We start from the raw sequence: 19,150 nt of genomic DNA, 5'->3' as shown, positions 1-19,150 counted from the left end.
TAATAAATTATGAACAAAATAATATTATGGTCATGAGTGAACAAAATATAATTTTTAATGTATGAGATCTATTTTTTAATCACTCAAAGTTAGATATTATTTTAAATAATTACATATTTTATAATAATATCATTTTTCACCACATAAAATTATGAATGATTAATATATTAAATATTAAAAATATAAATAATTTTTAAATTTATTAATATTTTACTAAATCAAACTTTTTGTATATTATTATTATTCTAATTTTGAGTGAAACACGAAAAATATAATTGAAAATAATTCATATGAAAAAAATTATTATTTCAAGGGTATTATTGTTTAAAGTGACGATGATTGTATAATATTTAAGAATTTGAAGATAATGAAATTTCCACCATTTTAACTAAAAGCTACTATTATTTGTAATAAGTTATTATCTAGTAATGACCATTTCTATAGATCAAATGTAAGAATGTAATTATGTAAAAAAAAATTCTCCTTAATAATGATATTTTCGAACTAAACGCCCCTAAATACCATGGAATAGGACCTTTCCGAAGAAGGTGATATGAATGACACAACAAGACATATATGTTGCAACTTGAACTTGCAAGTTTCACTTTCGGACACCCATGTTGCAACTTGCAATTATTTTATATTGCTTGAAAGAAAAACGTGATGTATTTGAAATATAAAACTCAATTCGTTTCACGTGCTTTTTTTTCTCTTCTTGCCTGACATTCTCATATTTTTGTTTTCTTGGATTCTCTTAAGAAAAACATTTTTTTCTTTCCCCCAATTTTTACGGTCCATCCCAAGATAGAAACATATTAATGATTTTTTTATTTCAAAATAGTAACTAATTTATCTCCTGGCTCAATAGTCAAACTTTACACCTTTTTTAGACCTTCACCTGGAAAGGAAACGCATGCTACCAGATTAGGGGAACGCCTCTTCAAAAGTGTCGGTGCTAATATTATTTCTATATGATTCCCATCCTTTTAATAAATTAAATTCATCATTCTCTTTTCTATACATTTTCCCCTTTCCCTCTCTTCTCATTTCCACGTGAAACAACTCTTTATCGTATTTGATATATTAGTGATAAAGGTCTTGTGGCATGTTTAGCAAGTTTGAAACAGGTATGATAAGGTGTACATTACATAATTCTCATCTGTCTTTTAAATAAATCATGCAACTATTTTTAATGAATACAAGTATCAGTTATCATTAAAGTGTGTTTTAAATATCACGTTCATTTTACTGAATTAGTTGTCCCTAGCGTGGTAGGTGTACATAATTAGTTTCATAATTTATAGCATGCATGACAGATAATATCTTGTTCCATGGCTAATTCAAGCTTTGAATTAAATAAATCGAACGAACCAATATTACATTAATTTAAGAGAAAATAACCTCAGTGACCGAAAATGCCTTATAATATACGATTTTAACCAACTTTTTTTAGATTTGCCAAAATGACCAACAAATTCGCAACCCAGTTTCCAATATCGCAACCCAGTTTCCAATATCGCAACGCGAATATGTAAATCGCAACGCGAATTTGTAAATCGCAACACAAAAGTCAAAATCGCAACGCAATAGTCAAAGCCGCAACACAAAAATCAAATTCGCAGCGCGATAGTCAAATTCGCAACACTGAATTTCAAATTCGCAACACAAAAGTCAAATTCGCAACGCAATAGTCAAATTTGCAACGCGAAACACAATATTAATTTTGCAACACAAATGTAAACAAATATTATCGCAAATCATAACCTAAAACCCTAAATCACAACTCAGTCCCATCTCCATCTCTCACTCTCTACAACGACATCCGTCCCCATCTCCGACGAAATTCGTTCCCATCTCTGGCGAAATCCGTCCATCTCCATCTCTCAGAGCAACCCTCACAACCATTCACGATCAGAAATGAAAAATCAACCACCGAGGGTTAGTTTTTTAATCTCTTATTTTTATTTTGAAATTTTTGTATTATTATTAGATTTTTCTTATATTGATGATAAATTTACTGATAATTTCAATATATATAAAGATTAATCATTTCACTGAGATTGCTTAGTAAATTCATTCGGTTGCTGCCAATACTGCTAAACTGTTTAGTCTTTAACCCTGTGAAGTTAGTATTTATCTTTGTTTTATCTTTTTGTTGAAGAAATGCAATTCATTTAAGTTTCAATTTGCAGAAGAATAGTTTTTGAAACTTAAATTCGGAACAAAAAAATGAAAATCGCAACACCAAAATCGCAACGCGAAAATGAAAATCGCAGCGCGATTTTAGTTTCGCGTTGCGATTTTCTCGTTGCGAATTTAAGTTTCTGAAACTACTCTTATTCTGCAAATTGAAACTTGAATGAATTGCATTCCTTCAACAAAACGACAAAACAAAGACAAATACTAACTTCACAGTGTTGCTAATTTAAGTTTCAAGAATAAACTACTACTCTTTATGTTGTCCTTGAATTTGCACTAAACCTATATGTTGTCATTTTAAATGTTTATATAAGTGCTTACTTCTAGAATGTTATTTGATGCATTTTGTGAACTATGATGGAATAATGACAACATATGAATAACGTGCTAGTTTGAAACATATTTGGCTTTGTTTTCACTGTTTAATATCATGTCTGTTTATAGTGTATAATTTGTAGTTTTTGGTATATCTAACTTGGTATGTTTATTGTTTTTGTAGAAATTTTTTTCAGCTGCAATGACCTTAAGGAATAAATTAAGCCTAGCCACTAAAATTGCGTCGACGCTTACACCTCTGCAAAGAAAATTGTTTGATGATACTTGCTTCGGGCCATGGCTGAAAGTACAACATACGTGTGGAGATGCTATGTTGACACATTTGTTTCTTCAGACCATGACTAACGATCTACCCGAGAGGATACAACGTGGTGATAAAGAGATATGGTTTCATTTTCCTCCGGCACCGGCGTATACTTGTTTTGGGCGGGAGGAGTTTTGCTTAATCACTGGTCTACGCTTCGAACACGATGAAGTAACCCGGTACACTAGTCATATCTCCCGCTCATCATGGTTATCTCGGGTTTTTCTTGAGCTGGCAAAGTCGAAGCCGAGTTTACACGTCGACGACTTGAAGAGATTATTTGTTAAAGATGGTTTTACTCGGATGGATGACCTTGATGTTGTCCGAGTATGCCATTTATTACTTTTTCATGCCGATTTTTTAGGCAAAGAGGGTAGACAACCTATCTCTAAAGACCTAATATTATTGGTAGAGGACCTAAATGCATGGAATATGTTTATGTGGGATTCATATCTATGGAAAACTACCTGGAAGAAGTTGTCGTCTGTCTTTGAGGGACGAAAAAGTTTGTGGGGCGATGGTTCTAAATACACTTTGGCAGGCTTTACTTAGGCCTTTAAGGTAAGAATTTCTATATAATGTTTCCAAAATTATAATTAATTATTTAACAATTACTAATGTTTGTGTATTATATTGTTTGTAGATTTGGATATTTGAGGTTTTTCCTAGCATGCAAACATATGCGATAAAAAGATCAAATGATATTCCTAGGGCTATTACCTGGAAGAGGATCCACATGTTGGATTGGGAAGCGTTTCTCCCATATACGACGATGAATGATGTAAGTTAACACACAAATAATACCATATATAAACAAGTTATTACTAGTACAAGTTTAACTTTGTTTGAGCTTTTATATTGTTAGGAGGCCAACTATCCATTACAGAGGCTGACACCCACAGAGGCTGAGCTTACCACTGATTGGTGGCAAGCTAGTAAGCGGTTTTTTGATGGGATGGATGATCGGCACCCCCCCCACTTCGAGAGCCATCACCTGATCGGGCCGATTCTACAGCTCGACACCCGGAGCCATCACCTGATCGAGCCTCTTCTCCACCTTCACCATCACCTATTTCATCACATCATCGAGCCTCTTCTCTATCATCACCTCATGATAGGCGACCGGCAAAGAGGTCATGACATTTATCTCTCTGTTCTCCACCTCCACGGGATGAGTTAGGGGAGTTACGTGATGAGGTCGGTGCTTTGCGTCATGAGGTCGGTACTTTACGTGAAGATAATGGTGCATGGCATGATGAGGTTCGGTCTTTACGTGGTGAAGTGGATTTTTTACGCGATGATAATGGTGCGCTACGTGGTGAGGTATCTACTTTACGTGATGAGGTTGACGCTCTAAGCGAGATTGTTTTATCGTTGCAGAATGAGGTTTATACTCTATACAATGACGTAAATTTGTTTAATACTATACTAAAAATGCAAATAACATTTTTTTGGTATTATTTATTTATTTATTTACTGATTTATATATTAATTTATTTTAAGCGGCCCGATAAGGTAGATGCTTTACGTCGGGTTTTTCTTATAAGACGGGGTTTACGCATCAGACGTCGTGCACGTGCCATTACGTCTCCGTTTACCCCACTAGTGCCAAGACTCCGTAAGAAGAAGCCCGATGCACCTATCATCATTCAAGAGGCGCCTCCTATCGTTCAAGAGGCCCCTCTCATCATCGAAGAGGCCCCTCCCACCGTTCAAGAGGCCCCTGTCATCGTTCAAGAGGTCTCGCCCGCCGTTCAAGAGCCCGATTCACATGGCGTCATATGTCAACATATTGATAAACCCCCTCCCGTGCCCGATATGATGGATGTGAGTTGGCTTTCGTATATGTTACCGGCCAGTACCATTCCTCAGTAGGAGAGGGAAACACTACCGGACACAATTACAGATAATACCCTTTGGGCTAAGACCACAGTTGATTTTTATCTACATGAGCGGAGCAAGAGGTGTTATTCTGACCTATGCCAACTCGACGATATTATGCATTTGTTTCTTGATCGGTCTTGGTGGGGTATTTTATTAGGGGTTGAAGATAATGGCTATCTCGAAGGGGTGGTAAGTCTTATATTTTTCTTATATTGCATTTTGATTAAGTTTTTTAAATTATTAATAAATTAACTAATATATGTATTTTTTTTATAAAACAACATATTGATGCATGGGTGTCACGTCTTCTAATAACAAGGAAATTGAGGAAAATAAGAAATACTCGATGGACTATTATGCCGACGTCTTTTCACGTAGTTCACTTGAAGGATCCGAGAGATGATTCATATACGTTGGATAATAGAAAAGCTAAACTTTATCCTGCGTGGTAGGAGGTCGATAAGGTTAGTATTTATTTTTTGAATATTTTAAAGGTTTTCATAAATTTTATTTGATGTGCGTAATTATTTATGATTGCAGGTGTTTATTCCTGTTTTGGAACGTCATTATTGGCTTCTCGTCGGGCTTCAGCTCCCATCCCTAAAGAGAATGGTATATGACAACATGTTGAATTACATACCATTGTCTGATTTGAGAGATATTATTTGTAAGGGATGAAGCTCTCATTTGACGAAATACTTAGATGCGATTGATTATTGGACTAATTCTGGAAACAAGAAGCCAAAAAAGTTCAAAGTTACAATGATCAGAGATGATACCGCGCCACAATAAACGGAGGGAGCCAGAGGGGATTGTGGTCCTCTTGTATGCATGTGCTTGGAGTGTTTGACGATAGGAAGTAAACACCTTCTACCTCCCACAGATAGAGATAGAGGTGCAGTAAGCTTATTGTTTCGACATTTTATGGCTCGAGCGATATATGCGAGACGTTGCCTACCTGCATCCGCGTACTGAAAGTTTGCATAAATAATTGGTAAGTTTGAGCAAGTGTTGTTAACATATATACTCTTTGTTGGTTTGAAAATGTTTGGTTAAGTACCTAGAATTCAATAATTTATTGTTTGTTGGTTTTAGATGTGTAGAAAGTGTTGTTTGAGCAAATGTTTGGTTTCTACAGGTTATTCCTGACGTGAGCTGCATGAAATTGATGTATTTGTGCATAAACAGCAATCTGGGGTACACTTTTTTTGCTTGTTTAATTGATTTTTACATTGAAAGTTGATCTGTTTAATTGATGAGGAAATAAGAATTATTTTTTGCTTGTTTAATTGATATGTTCAAGTATATTTGTAAAAGTTGATTTGTTTAATTTGATGTGTAAATAATAATTATTTTTTTGCTTGTTTAATTAATTTGTAAAAGTTAATTTGTTGTTTTAAATTCAATCTGCATTATGTTGAAGGCAAAAAAAAAACCTGTTGAAGGTACAAATTCGCAACGCGAAGTCAAATTCGCGTTGCGATTTTCGGTTTACTATTTCGCGTTGCGAATTTGACTATCGCAATGCTTATTTCGCATTGCAAATTTGACTTTCGCGTTGAACGCAACATACAACATCAAGTTATAAATAACATCAAACACATTCCAAGCTATAAATACAAGCTAAGGACACTTGAAGAAGCAAGAGAACAACTATCCAAGCAATCAAACACAAGAGAAAATCCCAACATGATAACAACTGAACAGATCATAGCAATGTTCAAACTCAAGTTACTAATGAATGTCTAACTGAAAATGTATGCATTGACACATAAAAAACACATAATACAATGTTTGCATTTAAAAATCACCTAAGTTAATAAGTCCCAAAAGGTGAAGCCGGTTGTGATTGGGATTTTGATTTCCTTTTGCTTGGCACCATATGAGCTTTGGATTTTGATGAGGATCCATTTTTTGGTAGAGGAAAAGATGATTGTGATGGCACTGATGATCCACAGGTCAACCTTGTATGACCACTTTCCTTGCACCGACTACATGTCGATATCATATTCTCTTCACCCTTAGACGATATACGATCGTGATTTTTTGGTCGGTCAGGTAGTCTGCTGTCTATGACTGGTGGCAAAACTATTTGTAAGTCATCTGGTATGTCCTACTCAGAAGGATATGGACATGGGTAGATAATCTTGGCATAAGTCTGTCGATATACTTCTGTAGTGTAGCAATCCATAGCGTATGTGCTTGAATCATCTTGGTTTAGATGAAGAGCAACTTTTATAACATGGCCACATGGATAACCAGATGTTTGTCATTTCTTACAACTACACGTCTTTGCATTTAGATCGACAAGCCCATTTAAGTTATTATCCAATACTTCAAACAAAGTGTTTGAACATGGTTCAACTCTCCATAACGTTGACTTCACAACACGTTTCGTTATCTTTTTTTCAGTCCATGGTGTAACATGACGTTCCAATGTTCTTGTAAATTTAAATAAATAATACTTAGTAAAATATATGATAAGTTACGAATTTAAAGAAATAATACATGCATGGTTTCTTTTCTTGTGGTACCACTGTTGAATAGAGGCTCGAAAAAACTCCATTAACATAGTAATGGGTAATTTCCGGGAATGACGACTTAGAGCGTTGATTGATTCTGCACTATTGGACGTCATGAAACCATATCTTGCTCCAAGTTGATGTACTCTTGACCATCTTTCAAACCCAACATCTTCTAGTGTTTGAGCACATTGAGGCAAAACACGTCTTAAACAATTTATATGCTTATTAAAATCCACTTCCCGATAAGCTTTTATAGCCTTCCAGTATGTCCATTTGTGATTTTTTATACCAGCATACCTTGATTTTAGATTTCTGTACAAATGAACACCACAAAATCCATGAAAAGCATCTGGGAAACACCTTCTAACAGCGTTATCAATTGAGTTTTCCATATCAGATATGATTTTTAGATTGCTAATAGGACCTATGCAATCCCTAAGGTGCCCCATAAACCATGTCCATGAATCAGAGGTTTCAGATTTGCCAACCCCGTAAGCTATTGGCAGTATCCCATTGTTAGCATCCATGGCTACTGCTAATAAGTTTACTCCAAGGTATCGACCTTTCAAATGTACTCCGTCAACTCAACTATAATAATTGGGCGCATGCAAGTAATAAACGAACGAATCTACAAAATCATATACACAAGAAATATAATCATTTAAATGTGAAATGCATACAACTAATAAAAACGAGTCAACAAAATTATAATTATTTACTAACTGCAGCACCAATGGCAATAAACAACAACTCAAAGCGTCCATCTCTATCTATTTTGATATGAGTTACCGACCCAGGATTTTTCAGCTTTAAATTGTGACAATAAGCCGGCAGTTGGGCAAACGATGCTTCTGGCGACCCCCTCAACAATTCCAAGGCATAACATTTGGCTCTCCAAGCTCGAGAATATGAGATACTAATCTTGAATCGAGCATTCATGTCAGTCATAATTTCATGTCCCCGATATACCCTTCCATTCAAAAACATTAACTCAGCCAGAAAACCACCCAACACCTTTTTGTTTGCCTGTCTATGGTGAGGAAAAACTTGGGTTCTTGAACATATATGTTTATCAATAAAAGTCCTAACTTGAAACATTTCGCAATCTTTTATCCTCTTTGCAATCATACGCCACGTACAGTTTTTGTCAATCATACACTTTGTTTCGAAACGATCTTTGCTTGATTTGTTAACTTTTAGTTGATAGCCATCTTCCACACATTTCGTATACAAAGCTATCTTCAAGTCTTCCTTTGTATCAAAACAATCATCTTTCTTGATACGAATAACTTTTGTGTAACAATCAACTGCTATCTTTACCAACTCTTCTTCCGGTATCTAAAGTAATTATGGCATATTCCAGTTATACTCCCGTGGCATTTTCTTCTTTTTCTTTTCTTCGGGGACTTCTTCTTCTTCTTTTTTCTTCTTCAGGGTTATATGAATTACAGAATAGATGTTCAACATGTTCATTCATAGTCGTAACTTCCTCCTCATTATCATCAACAACATCTTCCTCGGCAGCGGCTGTTTCATCATCAAAATTCGGGTATTGACCAATATCAAAATCATTACATGCATGGTCTGTTTCTTATTCCATCACATCATCAAAATCCGAGTATTGACCAAGATCAAAGTCTGGGTATTGACCAAGATCAAATTTCGAATACTGACTAGTACTCACAATTTTTTCTGTTGGCTCATAATCGTCTAACTAGTCAATACGAAAACCGGGATTTGGTGCTGAAAGTTGATTGGGATTTGGATTAGGAAAATGTTGTGGGTTTTGAGATTGTGTTTGATATTGTGTTTGGTATTGGAAATGTGGTGAAACAAAATTTTCTTGGTGATGAAATTGTGGTGGAACCATTAAATTTTGAGGTTGATAACAACGTTGTACATTGTGAGCACTATAAACTGGGGTTGAAGAACTTAGTTGATTACTACCCGCTACTGACCCAACTTCACTACTTCTAGGTTCAACAACATACAATGTAATATCATCTTCTTGCGAAACACTAATGTAAGCAATGAATCGTTCAACATCTTCATTGTCGGTTAACAAATAAACTTTACCTTTTCTCTGATAAGATAACCTAAATCCACTTAGAGGCTCTAAATTCAATTTCTTTGCAACACATAACATTAGAGTTTCATAAGTTAACTTTTTTAATGACAGTTTTAGTTGAAGATTCATGGGTAAAGGCACATATTGTAAAACACTATGAACATTCTCCCATGACCCTCCAAAACACAAATCTATCCAAACATGATCAACATTAGATGATTTCATTCTACAAATTGTAAATTAATTTACTAAACAAACGAGCTATAAACTAGATATCATCACTAACTTAGAGAAAAACATACCTTTATTAAGTTGATAGTTGATAATTTGGGAGAGAAATCATTGAAAAATATATAGAAATAAAATTATGTAAAAAAAATTAGAGATGGGGAAGGATGTCGTTGGATATAGGAACAGATGTCGCTGGAGAGAGTGATAGATGAAGATGGAATGAGTTGCGATTTAGGGATTTAGGTTATGAGTTGTTGCTGATGCGTTGTTATATACCTAAAACATTTGTGTTGCGAAACTAAAATCTGTTGCGAAATTAAATTCGTGTTGCGAATTCAAAAATCTAGTTGCGAATTTGAAATTTCGCGTTGCGAATTTGACTATCGCGTTGCGAATTTAACTTATGTGTTGCGATTTACAAATTCGCGTTACGATTTACAGATTCGCATTGCGAATTTGACAATCGCGTTGCGAATTTGACTTTTGTGTTGCGAATTTGACTATCGCGTTGCGAATTTGACTTATGTGTTGCGATTTACATATTCGCGTTGCGAAATTAGAAACTGTGTTGCAAAATTGGAGTTCGTGTTGCGAATTTGTTGCGAATTTGTTGGTCATTTTGGCAAATCCAAAAAAAATTGGTTAAAATCGTATATTATAAGACATTTTCGGTCACTGAGGTTATTTTCTCTTAATTTAATTAACCACTTTTAACTGTTCTTTATATTCATATATAAAAACATATTTAATTTAATTTATTCATACTATAAAATATGATCGTAGGACAAAAGAGTTAAAAATCTAATTAAATGATTTAAGAAAATAAAAAATACATATAAATATCATTGTGGTGTGCTGATAATGAATGATAAATATCGTCAGTATTAACATAATAATAGAACATGATAATATATTGATAACTGACTTTCAAGTGCATTATATCTAAATAAGAGAACCAATTCAAAAAATTTAAAATAAGATAGATTAACAAAATAATCAAATAACCAAGGACAAAAATATTATAATTTCACTTTAAACTCGCACAAAAAATACACCTTTTTATCCTGGTTGGGCCAGCTTAATTCGACCCACAAATAAATTACTTTTTGATTCTAAAGTCCATTAACCATAGTTAAATGTGATTATGGGCATACAAGTTAGCCCATGTAAACCCATTGGCAATCGAAGCCATATAACGTATTGAAAACCAGACTCTTCTTTTGGGTTCGAAAATCCTCTGCCCAGAAGGCCAACTGATTAAGACCCAACAAATGAAACAGTGCTATATATATATATATCTCTAGATATACATAGATATTAGTTTTTGGTATACGGCAAAGTGCCTCCATTGCTTGTTCGCTCTCACTCTCTTAAGCACCCCTCTTGCAGTTAGGTCTCGGCACCTGCAAACAGCTTCTCCGCCTCACTGTAAGTCTTCATAAGCTAAGCAACTTCCATCTGTTCTGGACTTTCTTTTTAAGTTTTTCATCGTTCCAATACTTTGATTGTATCTGTCCTTTTCGTTATTATTATCGTTGGGAAAAATTCCAACTTGAGTTGTACCATGCTTGCTTTATTCCTTTGTTCTCGTTTTCCTCATTTTGTATGAGACGTGAATTAATCATGACTTTAGATTTTAAAACTATTGATTCTGCTGAAAACTTATTGACACTTTTTTTTTTTTTGCATTAGGAAAGCATTGAGGAAAGTACAGTTTCTTTTCTGGTTTCTGAAAAGTAAGTTACTTCTTAAGAGGATATAACCGTATAAGAGGTTCTGGAATTAAAGGAAAATGGGGAAGAAGGCAAAGAAAGAAAGGGATGGTTATAAAAAGGATGCATCCAGGTCCGCCACTGATGAGACTGGAAAATTTAAGAGATCTTTCATGTATCACAATAATTCAGATTCACAAGCACCGCTTATCAGGTATTATTACTCTTTTGATCCAAGTTGGAAACTATAACTTGTTTAATTTGTGTCAGGAATGCTATAACAGATTTCACTACCCTTTTAGGAAACAGGTGGAGCCTGAAACAGCAAAATACTTTTCGGAGATTGCAGACCTTTTTGAAAGCCAAGGAGTAGATGTGGAGGAACGGTCGGTTATATGTGGTAATGCTCTTGAAGAAGCTAGGGGGAAGGAATTAGAACTAGCAACAGATTATATCATAAGTAATACTCTTGAGACTCTACTCGATGGCTGTAATGTGGACAATCTTTGTAGTTTTCTTCAAGGCTGTGCGAACGTCTTTCCTGCTATTGCAATGGATAGATCTGGTTCTCATGTTGCTGAGACAGCTTTTAAGTCATTAGCCAGGCATGTTCAGGACACAGAGGCATACACCATAATTGAAGAGACTCTGGAAATGATATGCAAGGTATCAAGTATTTGGTTTTGTACTCTTGTGGCTAATGAAACAAATTCTGCTATGTATTCTTGTTGTGGCACTTCGCATACCCTTTCTTTTAATGAATTATCACAGCTTCAAAAAAATTCGGGAGTATATATTTGAAGGCAGACTATGATCGAATGGTAATTTTTTCTACTTTTCCCTGAATGTTCCATTGATCTTTTTCAGGTGATTGTTGTCAACCCTGTTGATCTAATGTGCAACTGCTATGGATCTCATGTTCTTCGAAGCTTTCTCTGTCTCTGTAAAGGAGTACCACTGGACTCCTCGGAGTTTCATGGAACCAAGGGATCAAAAGCACTAGCGGAGAGGTTAAATTTCAAAGTGTCTCACTTAGATGGGAATGATTCCTGGCAATTTCAGCAAGGATTTCCAAATTTATTGAAACTCCTTGTATCTGGGATGGTAAACTGTACAATGGAAGACATGAAAAGCATACTACTTGATCAGTATAGCAGTTTAGTTCTGCAGGCATGTCTTTAATTTTTCCTGTTTTTTAATTTTATTTCATTTGTCAGTTAGTTAAGCAAAAGCAGTCTGTATGTGGTTCTGTTGCCTTATGGATTTTGGCATTAGTGACTACCATATTCAGATATGTATTAAGATATTTCATCTGTTATAGGACTATGCAGTCATGTTTTGAGTTGTCAAAGATGCAATAATCCCCAGATTTATTAGTTATTGGAACTTCATTATTTCTATTATATATCATGCACACTTTTCATTTTTGAAGTAGCTTCTCTTGTAATTGTGCTTGTAGACTCTGACAAACCCATCTCTATCACATAAGATTATTTAATTATTTTTTTAAGGGTACATCGATCATTATAATTTAGGAGATGGCTTGATGGGTGTTTTAGCTTTTTTTTTTACGAGTTTTTAAGTCTTCTACTTTTCCTTACTGACTTTTCTCCTTTTTGAAACGAGGAGTTAATGTCATGAATTAGTTTATCACTGACCTCTTCACTTCTTTCTTGACAGACAGCTTTGAAGTTATTAGCTGGGGATGATCAAGAATTACTGCAAATGATTCCAGTTATTCTTGGTTGCAACAAGCTAGATTTAGTGAAGGGAAAGTTCATTGACACGATCATTGTTGGTGAAACTGTAGAAGCAATGAAGGAAACTGCATTTAGTCATCTAATGGAAGTAAGCAACTTTTAAAAGAATTATATTTTATATATGTATTATATATATATTTATACTTCGTGACATGAATTTCCCCCCTTTTTTGTTTGTTTCATAATCTTGTTCATTGCTCTCTATGCTTGAGGTTTTATTGCATTTGTAATTGAATCGATGTCATAAAAAATCACTTTGGAAGGAAGCCACTTGATTAGATTGTCAAGGATATGAGCCCAAATAGCAATGCCATTAAACCTATTCTTAAAGAAATAAACATAAAAATTTGCACCTAATTTCCTTCATAGCCTTGTGCTTATATTATTCATGAATATCTTAAACTCATCCTTAACTTATTTATTGTTACCGAATATGCCCCAGAAGATGTTTTCTGTTGATAATTGTCAGGTTACAGGGTCAACTTTAGTAGTTAGAACCATCTTGACACTTTTCTGGATGAATGAACCTTTCCTTTTCTTTAAGTTGAATTCCCTTAATTACTGACAAAGTGAGTTGGCTGTGAGGTGAATCTTTTCCTCATTTCCACTATAATAATTTCACCTTAAGTTTCAAGAGCTGCTGCAACTTTGATGTCTATTATCCTAAAACTAAATAAAAAATAAAACAAGGACAGAGCAGTTGATTCTTTTACCTCTTTCATATCCTTTGTATGCTGCAGTTAAATCATCTAGTTTCTGCACTTTCTCTTTTGTTTATTCTTTGGGCTAGCTTCATTTTCTACAAAATGCAGGTAATTTTGGAAGTTGCACCTGAAAGCCTCTATAATGATATGTTCACAAAGCTTTTGAAGAATTCATTGTTTGAGCTTTCATCCCATCATTGTGGAAACTTTGTTGTGCAAGCGTTAATTTCCCATGCAAGAACTAAAGATCAAGTACGTATTTCAACATTCTACTATAGATAAAAGCTTGTAATCTTTGTATGCTTGAGAAGATTCAATTCATTCAAAGCTATACTTATCTCCTGAAATGATTTGATGTACTTCAGTGGATACTAGTGTTCCATCAGTGAAATTTTGTTATTTGTATTTATGTGCTCATTGTTTTATTCGGCTGCTGTTTAATTCTACAGTTTAAGAAAGCTACTTCTGGTGCTGGATGTCTTGCTAAGCTCCACTGTTCTGAGATTTGAAAAATTTTCTTTGTTTTGATTATTAGATTGAGATGATCTGGGAAGAGCTTGGGTTGAAATTTGCGGATCTTCTCGAAATGGGGAGATCAGGAATTATTGCATCTCTTATTGCTGCATGTCAAAGGCTTCAAACTCATGAATATAAGGTTCAGTGGTTAGATTCATTCCTTTAATGCTTGCTCTTTAAAGTCAGTCCCTATACATGTGATTCTGAAACAGCTTGTGGTAATAACTTCTAAATCGAAATTATATCATACTAAAAGTTCACTTTTATGTCGATATCTTGTCCCAGCCCTTCATTAATTTACATTTCCCCCCCTCAGTGTTGCGAGGCTCTTACTACTGCTGTTGGCTCAAAAGAAGAGAATTCCAAGTTCATTGTTCCTCGCATACTGTTCCTCGACAGTTACTTCAGCCATCATGACAAGTCTTGTTGGAACTGGCCTGTTGGTGCTAAGATTCATGTCATGGGTTCTTTGATTCTGCAGGCTATTTTTAAATTCCAAACTGTATGTTTCTTTACTTGAACATGTTATATCATTTTGATTCTACCCAATTAGATTATGGGCCTCAGTTTTGTTCATGCACTATCAGCAAGTTTTCAGCCACTTTTGCTTGTATTAACTAAAGTGAATGCCTCTGTGCATGTGCTTTAGCGTATCGAGTATCAAGCTTCTGATTAAGATGCCTGTTTAGTATGGTAATGCAATATTTAAGCTTTGAGATTGAGGTTAGTGCAGCAAATTAAGCTTGAAGGTTTTAGTTAGTGAAGCAAATATTTAAGCATCGGTGCAGAAGATTATTTACAGAGCTGATAGCCTGATACTTGAGCATATTTGATAATCTTTAAAGCAAGTCTTTTGAAAGGTGAAATGCCAGATAATTGACTGATTAAATATCTTGGGAGGCAATCCTGAATTGTGATTATTTTTCCCCTGAAAATTCTCAATGGTAAACCAGTATCCTATATGCTGTTGTTTTCAGTTTGATCATATGCAATGTGCAGGATTTGCTATTTAGATATATGGTCTGGCATTACAGAGCAGAGATATGGTACCTTAGTTATGCTCAGTTTGTCTGTATATTGATTGTTTTGGAACTCGTCAATTCTCTACGATGTTTGCTTGACTACCTAAAACAAAAGTGTGGATAGTTGGCTTTCTAATTTTGCTATGCAATCTACTGCTTCTTGGTTACAGGAATGGGTACAGCCTTATGTTTTGAGTATTACATCCATGGGAACTGAGCATGTCCTTGAGGCAGCTAAAGATGCTCGAGGAGCACGAGTTATTGAAGCATTTCTTGCTTCAGATGCTTCCACAAAACAGAAGCGTAGATTAGTTGTGAAGTAAGTCAAAATGCTGCATTGGCATTTTTATTTGAGTTTTATTTCTCCCAGGAAGTTCTTATCTGTCCTTGTTTCATTTGGTCCATGGTGAAATGTGATACCAATGGAACTTGTCTGCACAAAAGTAATGGCCTTTGTTTGAACTTTTTGGTCTGGCTTTTTCTCCATATGGAATAATATCTTCTACTCTCCTGTGGTCCCATATCAAACTGTTATTTTGTTGCATGGTTAAATATATGAGTCAATTTCTGCTAATATTTACTTTACGCCGTTTGTTTGCTGTTAAATATGAAGGTTACGTGGACATTTTGGGGTGCTTGCGATGCAGCTCTCTGGATCATTTACGGTTGAAAAGTGCTTCAGTGCTGGTGGCCTGTCACAGAAGGAATCCATAGCATCTGAACTGTTAGCTGTTAGAGCTGAACTCTCCAAAACAAAACAAGGCCCCCATCTACTAAGGAAATTAGATATTGACAGGTATGTAAGTTGCAGTCTGCTGGTTTGGTAATCAAGGTTTAATTCTTGTGTTATGTCGCCGGCTAAATTGCAATGCATGTCAAAGCTTAGTCTAGTTTGGACCGAAGTTTGATAGGAACAACAAACTCAAGTTTCAATTGCTTGTTGCAGTTTGTCTTATATTTATGGTTTGTTTCTTCACCTTCGCTTTGTCATGGCAGATACTCTACCAACCCTGATCAGTGGAGGTCAAAACAAACATCAAAAGAATCAGCTTACAATGAATTCTATGCTGCATTTGGCCCTACTGTATCCAAATCAACAAAAAACAACAAGTTCCTTTCTGATGCATCTATGGACACATCAGAGCTCGAAGAATTGAGCACGAAGAAAGAGAGAGACAGTTCACTCACTTCTACGTCCATGCTTGATGATACCTCGGCAGATAAGAAAATGAAAAAGAAGAGAAAAAGAGAGGGGGCCTCTGAAGATGCTGTCAGCTCTAACAAAGCGGTTGAAAGGGCTGTACAAAATTTTCTCTCTTCTGGTCAACCAGATAAGAGACGACACGGAGCTTCGAAACAGAGACTGAAAATTTGAGGTTCAGGATGCTCTGCCTTTTTTGCTGACGATTTTGGTAGCTGTCTTGAGGTAGTCATTTGCGTTTGTTTCATTCTCCGGGTTGAGATAAATTTCGGGTGTGCCAAACGTTTTTGTTGAGTAGAAACATAATCCTTCCTGGAAAAGTCACAAAACTATTTTTGTATCCAGTTATTATACCGAAATATTGCAGTTTAACAATAGAAATTGACGGATTATGGTAGCACAACTGTTAATTGCATTTCCTTTTACTAATTGTTGCTTAAGCTATTATCGGTGTAACAAGAAATTATTAAATATTTTATTTTTTATCTATTTTTCTTTTTAAAATTTCGTTCACTAACATAAAATTTTAATCGTCTCTAGTGACCATGCAGGTGCCTTCATCGTCCTATCCACCTGTCTATCTAGTGGCATGGTAGGGTGTTTCTTTTTCGATTTTAACTGAATTAATTGATCGAACTGAATTAGTTTAATTAAAATGGTCGGTTATCGAATTAGTTTGATTGGAGAATGGTTAATTTTTTTTCAATATTCAATTAACAGTTAATTCCATTCAAAATCGATTAATTAACCGAAAATATTAAATATTATATATATATATATATATATTAAATACATATTTTAAGTTTAAATCTATTAAAAATTATGACCTATTTATTTTTCAATCACTCAATATATATATATATATAATGTCACCCACGAAATTAATTGAATTTTATCTGATTCGGTTAAAATTTTAAAAAAGAGTTCAATTTGATTAATAGTTAAAAAAATAGTTTGATTAATTCAATTAATGAAAATTCAGTTCATTCGATAATCGTATTAGCTGTTTGAACAAATGACGGAAGATTTGACATGGGCCTTCTGCTTTAGATTCGCCAATAAAACTTGCGGACAACTTACACCATCCTCCAAGCTAAATGCAGAGGACGAGCAGATAATTGAAATGGATTTTCAGCACTCTACAATAGTTCTGATGTACAAAAACTAATAAAGGTAAATAATACGTAAAAAAAAAGAACAATTCTCTGAAAAGGGTTTCTTAACCCAAAGCATTATATGATTGCTGCACGAATAATAATTTGGTGATGAATTGAATTAATAACTTAACTGCAGAAAAAAATCCAAACTAAAACAAAGTCTTCACCAAGAGAAGAAACTGTTTTTGATCCATATTCTTTTACGGGATAAAAGATTCCCCATCCTCTTCATAAACATCTTGTGCAATAGTTTCAATGCTTCAAAATGCCTAATGCAATTGGTTTCCAAGAGACCAACACAATTCTCTAGGAATGGTGGACTTGATTCCAATTTGATAATCTCCAGCCATTTCTGATACTCAAACCTATCTAATTCTAACTTCAAACATCGATGGAACCATTGGTTCCTGAACCACTTGGGACCATCCTTTTTTCCCTGCTTAAACGCCTTTTCAAAGACCTCAATCTTGTCGGCATTGGTGACTTTGATTCCTCCTCCGGAAAATTTTCGTTCGCATTCATTGGAACATTAATCACCAGCATGCCTTCTTGCCTGCCACTACCGGATGCCATTGATGACGAAGCAAAAGCTGCAGATGAGGCCGAGGCCAAAGCAGATGCAGATGAACCCTCTTCCAAGTTGGCACCGCCGCTGCTAACCTGGCCTTGATGATTACCCCAAAACAACACATTTGTAGGGAAAGTAGGAGAATCTGTGGAATACCCAGAAGCCAAACCATCATCATGTGGAGACTGAATATGACCAATGTTAACTTCATCTCCTGACATGGCAGAACTTGGGTTCTCACCCTCAACAGCAACAACAGAGTTCCTACAAAGAGGACAAGTTGAGTGTGACTTAAACCACATGTCAACGCACTCAACGTGGAATCCATGGTTGCATTTTGGAAGCAGCCTCGCTTTCTCTCCTTCTACTACCTCGCACAAGCAAACCGCGCATTCGAGCCCTTCTTTGAACTCTTCTTGGCTGTATATTAAAACGGGAAGGGAAGCGAGGATTGTGGGATCAAGGCCTTTTGTTGCACGCAGAGGATGAGCAGTGTCTTGTCCCGGAGCAAACACGAAACGACGTCGGCGGCGTGAAGAAGACTGGGGAGTTGGTTCTTCGACGCTCCACCAGAACCATTTAGCATAAAGATGAAGAAAAAGCACAAAAACCACCACTAAGAAGAGAATTATTATGGCGATGACCATGATCTTCCCTGTTATTGCCACTGCTCTTGATTCATCTGAGTCGGGTTCCATGACTTGCAAAAAGAAGGGGAAGAAAAAAGCTTTTTAACTTCTTAGCAAATGAGAGCAAATAAGATACAACTACATAAAAAAACAGTGAAGAATTGCAGAATCAATGAGGAAAATGAGAGATAACCAAACGGGATTTTTAAGAAATATTTCGTCAGAAAAAAAGAAAGAATAGCTCTCTATTATCTTATGTTCAACGACAAGAGTCCAAAATTGCAGAAATCAACTGGGATTTTGTTTCTGAACAGAGGAAACCCAGATAGGAAAA

At 35.3% G+C, this 19,150-nt stretch overlaps 2 protein-coding genes across 2 annotated transcripts; one reads left to right on the top strand and one right to left on the bottom strand.

The window, feature by feature from the left end:
* Positions 1-10,885: 10,885 nt before the first annotated feature.
* On the top strand, positions 10,886-16,859 carry LOC120196317 (pumilio homolog 23-like). The gene is made up of 11 exons (XM_039198144.1): positions 10,886-10,975; positions 11,240-11,473; positions 11,562-11,925; positions 12,127-12,429; positions 12,940-13,107; positions 13,832-13,975; positions 14,259-14,378; positions 14,556-14,741; positions 15,432-15,580; positions 15,875-16,057; positions 16,258-16,859. Exons 2-11 carry the CDS (start codon positions 11,340-11,342, stop codon positions 16,634-16,636), a joined length of 2,130 nt encoding a protein of 709 aa, XP_039054075.1. The 5' UTR covers positions 10,886-10,975; positions 11,240-11,339; the 3' UTR covers positions 16,637-16,859.
* A 982-nt stretch (positions 16,860-17,841) lies between these two features.
* On the bottom strand, positions 17,842-18,944 carry LOC120196318 (RING-H2 finger protein ATL3-like). The gene has a single exon (XM_039198145.1). It carries the CDS (start codon positions 18,883-18,885, stop codon positions 18,001-18,003), a length of 885 nt encoding a protein of 294 aa, XP_039054076.1. The 5' UTR covers positions 18,886-18,944; the 3' UTR covers positions 17,842-18,000.
* Between the last annotated feature and the right edge of the window lie 206 nt (positions 18,945-19,150).

Source organism: Hibiscus syriacus, unplaced genomic scaffold (assembly GCF_006381635.1).
Source record: "Hibiscus syriacus cultivar Baekdansim isolate YM2019G1 unplaced genomic scaffold, ASM638163v2 tig00117032_pilon, whole genome shotgun sequence".
Taxonomy (NCBI): domain Eukaryota; kingdom Viridiplantae; phylum Streptophyta; class Magnoliopsida; order Malvales; family Malvaceae; genus Hibiscus; species Hibiscus syriacus.
The sequence above is the reverse complement of the archived record's forward strand: the minus strand, read 5'-3'. Positions and strand labels throughout refer to the sequence as shown.

Excerpts from the sequence above, each read along its gene's own strand:
- LOC120196317 (XM_039198144.1), top strand. The coding sequence starts at position 11,340 with ATGGGGAAGAAGGCAAAGAAAGAAAGGGATGGTTATAAAAAGGATGCA. Across the intron at positions 11,926-12,126 it reads CTCTGGAAATGATATGCAAG|GTGATTGTTGTCAACCCTGT; the intron begins GTATCAAGTATT and ends GATCTTTTTCAG. Across the intron at positions 12,430-12,939 it reads ATAGCAGTTTAGTTCTGCAG|ACAGCTTTGAAGTTATTAGC; the intron begins GCATGTCTTTAA and ends CTTTCTTGACAG.
- LOC120196318 (XM_039198145.1), bottom strand. The coding sequence starts at position 18,885 with ATGGAACCCGACTCAGATGAATCAAGAGCAGTGGCAATAACAGGGAAG.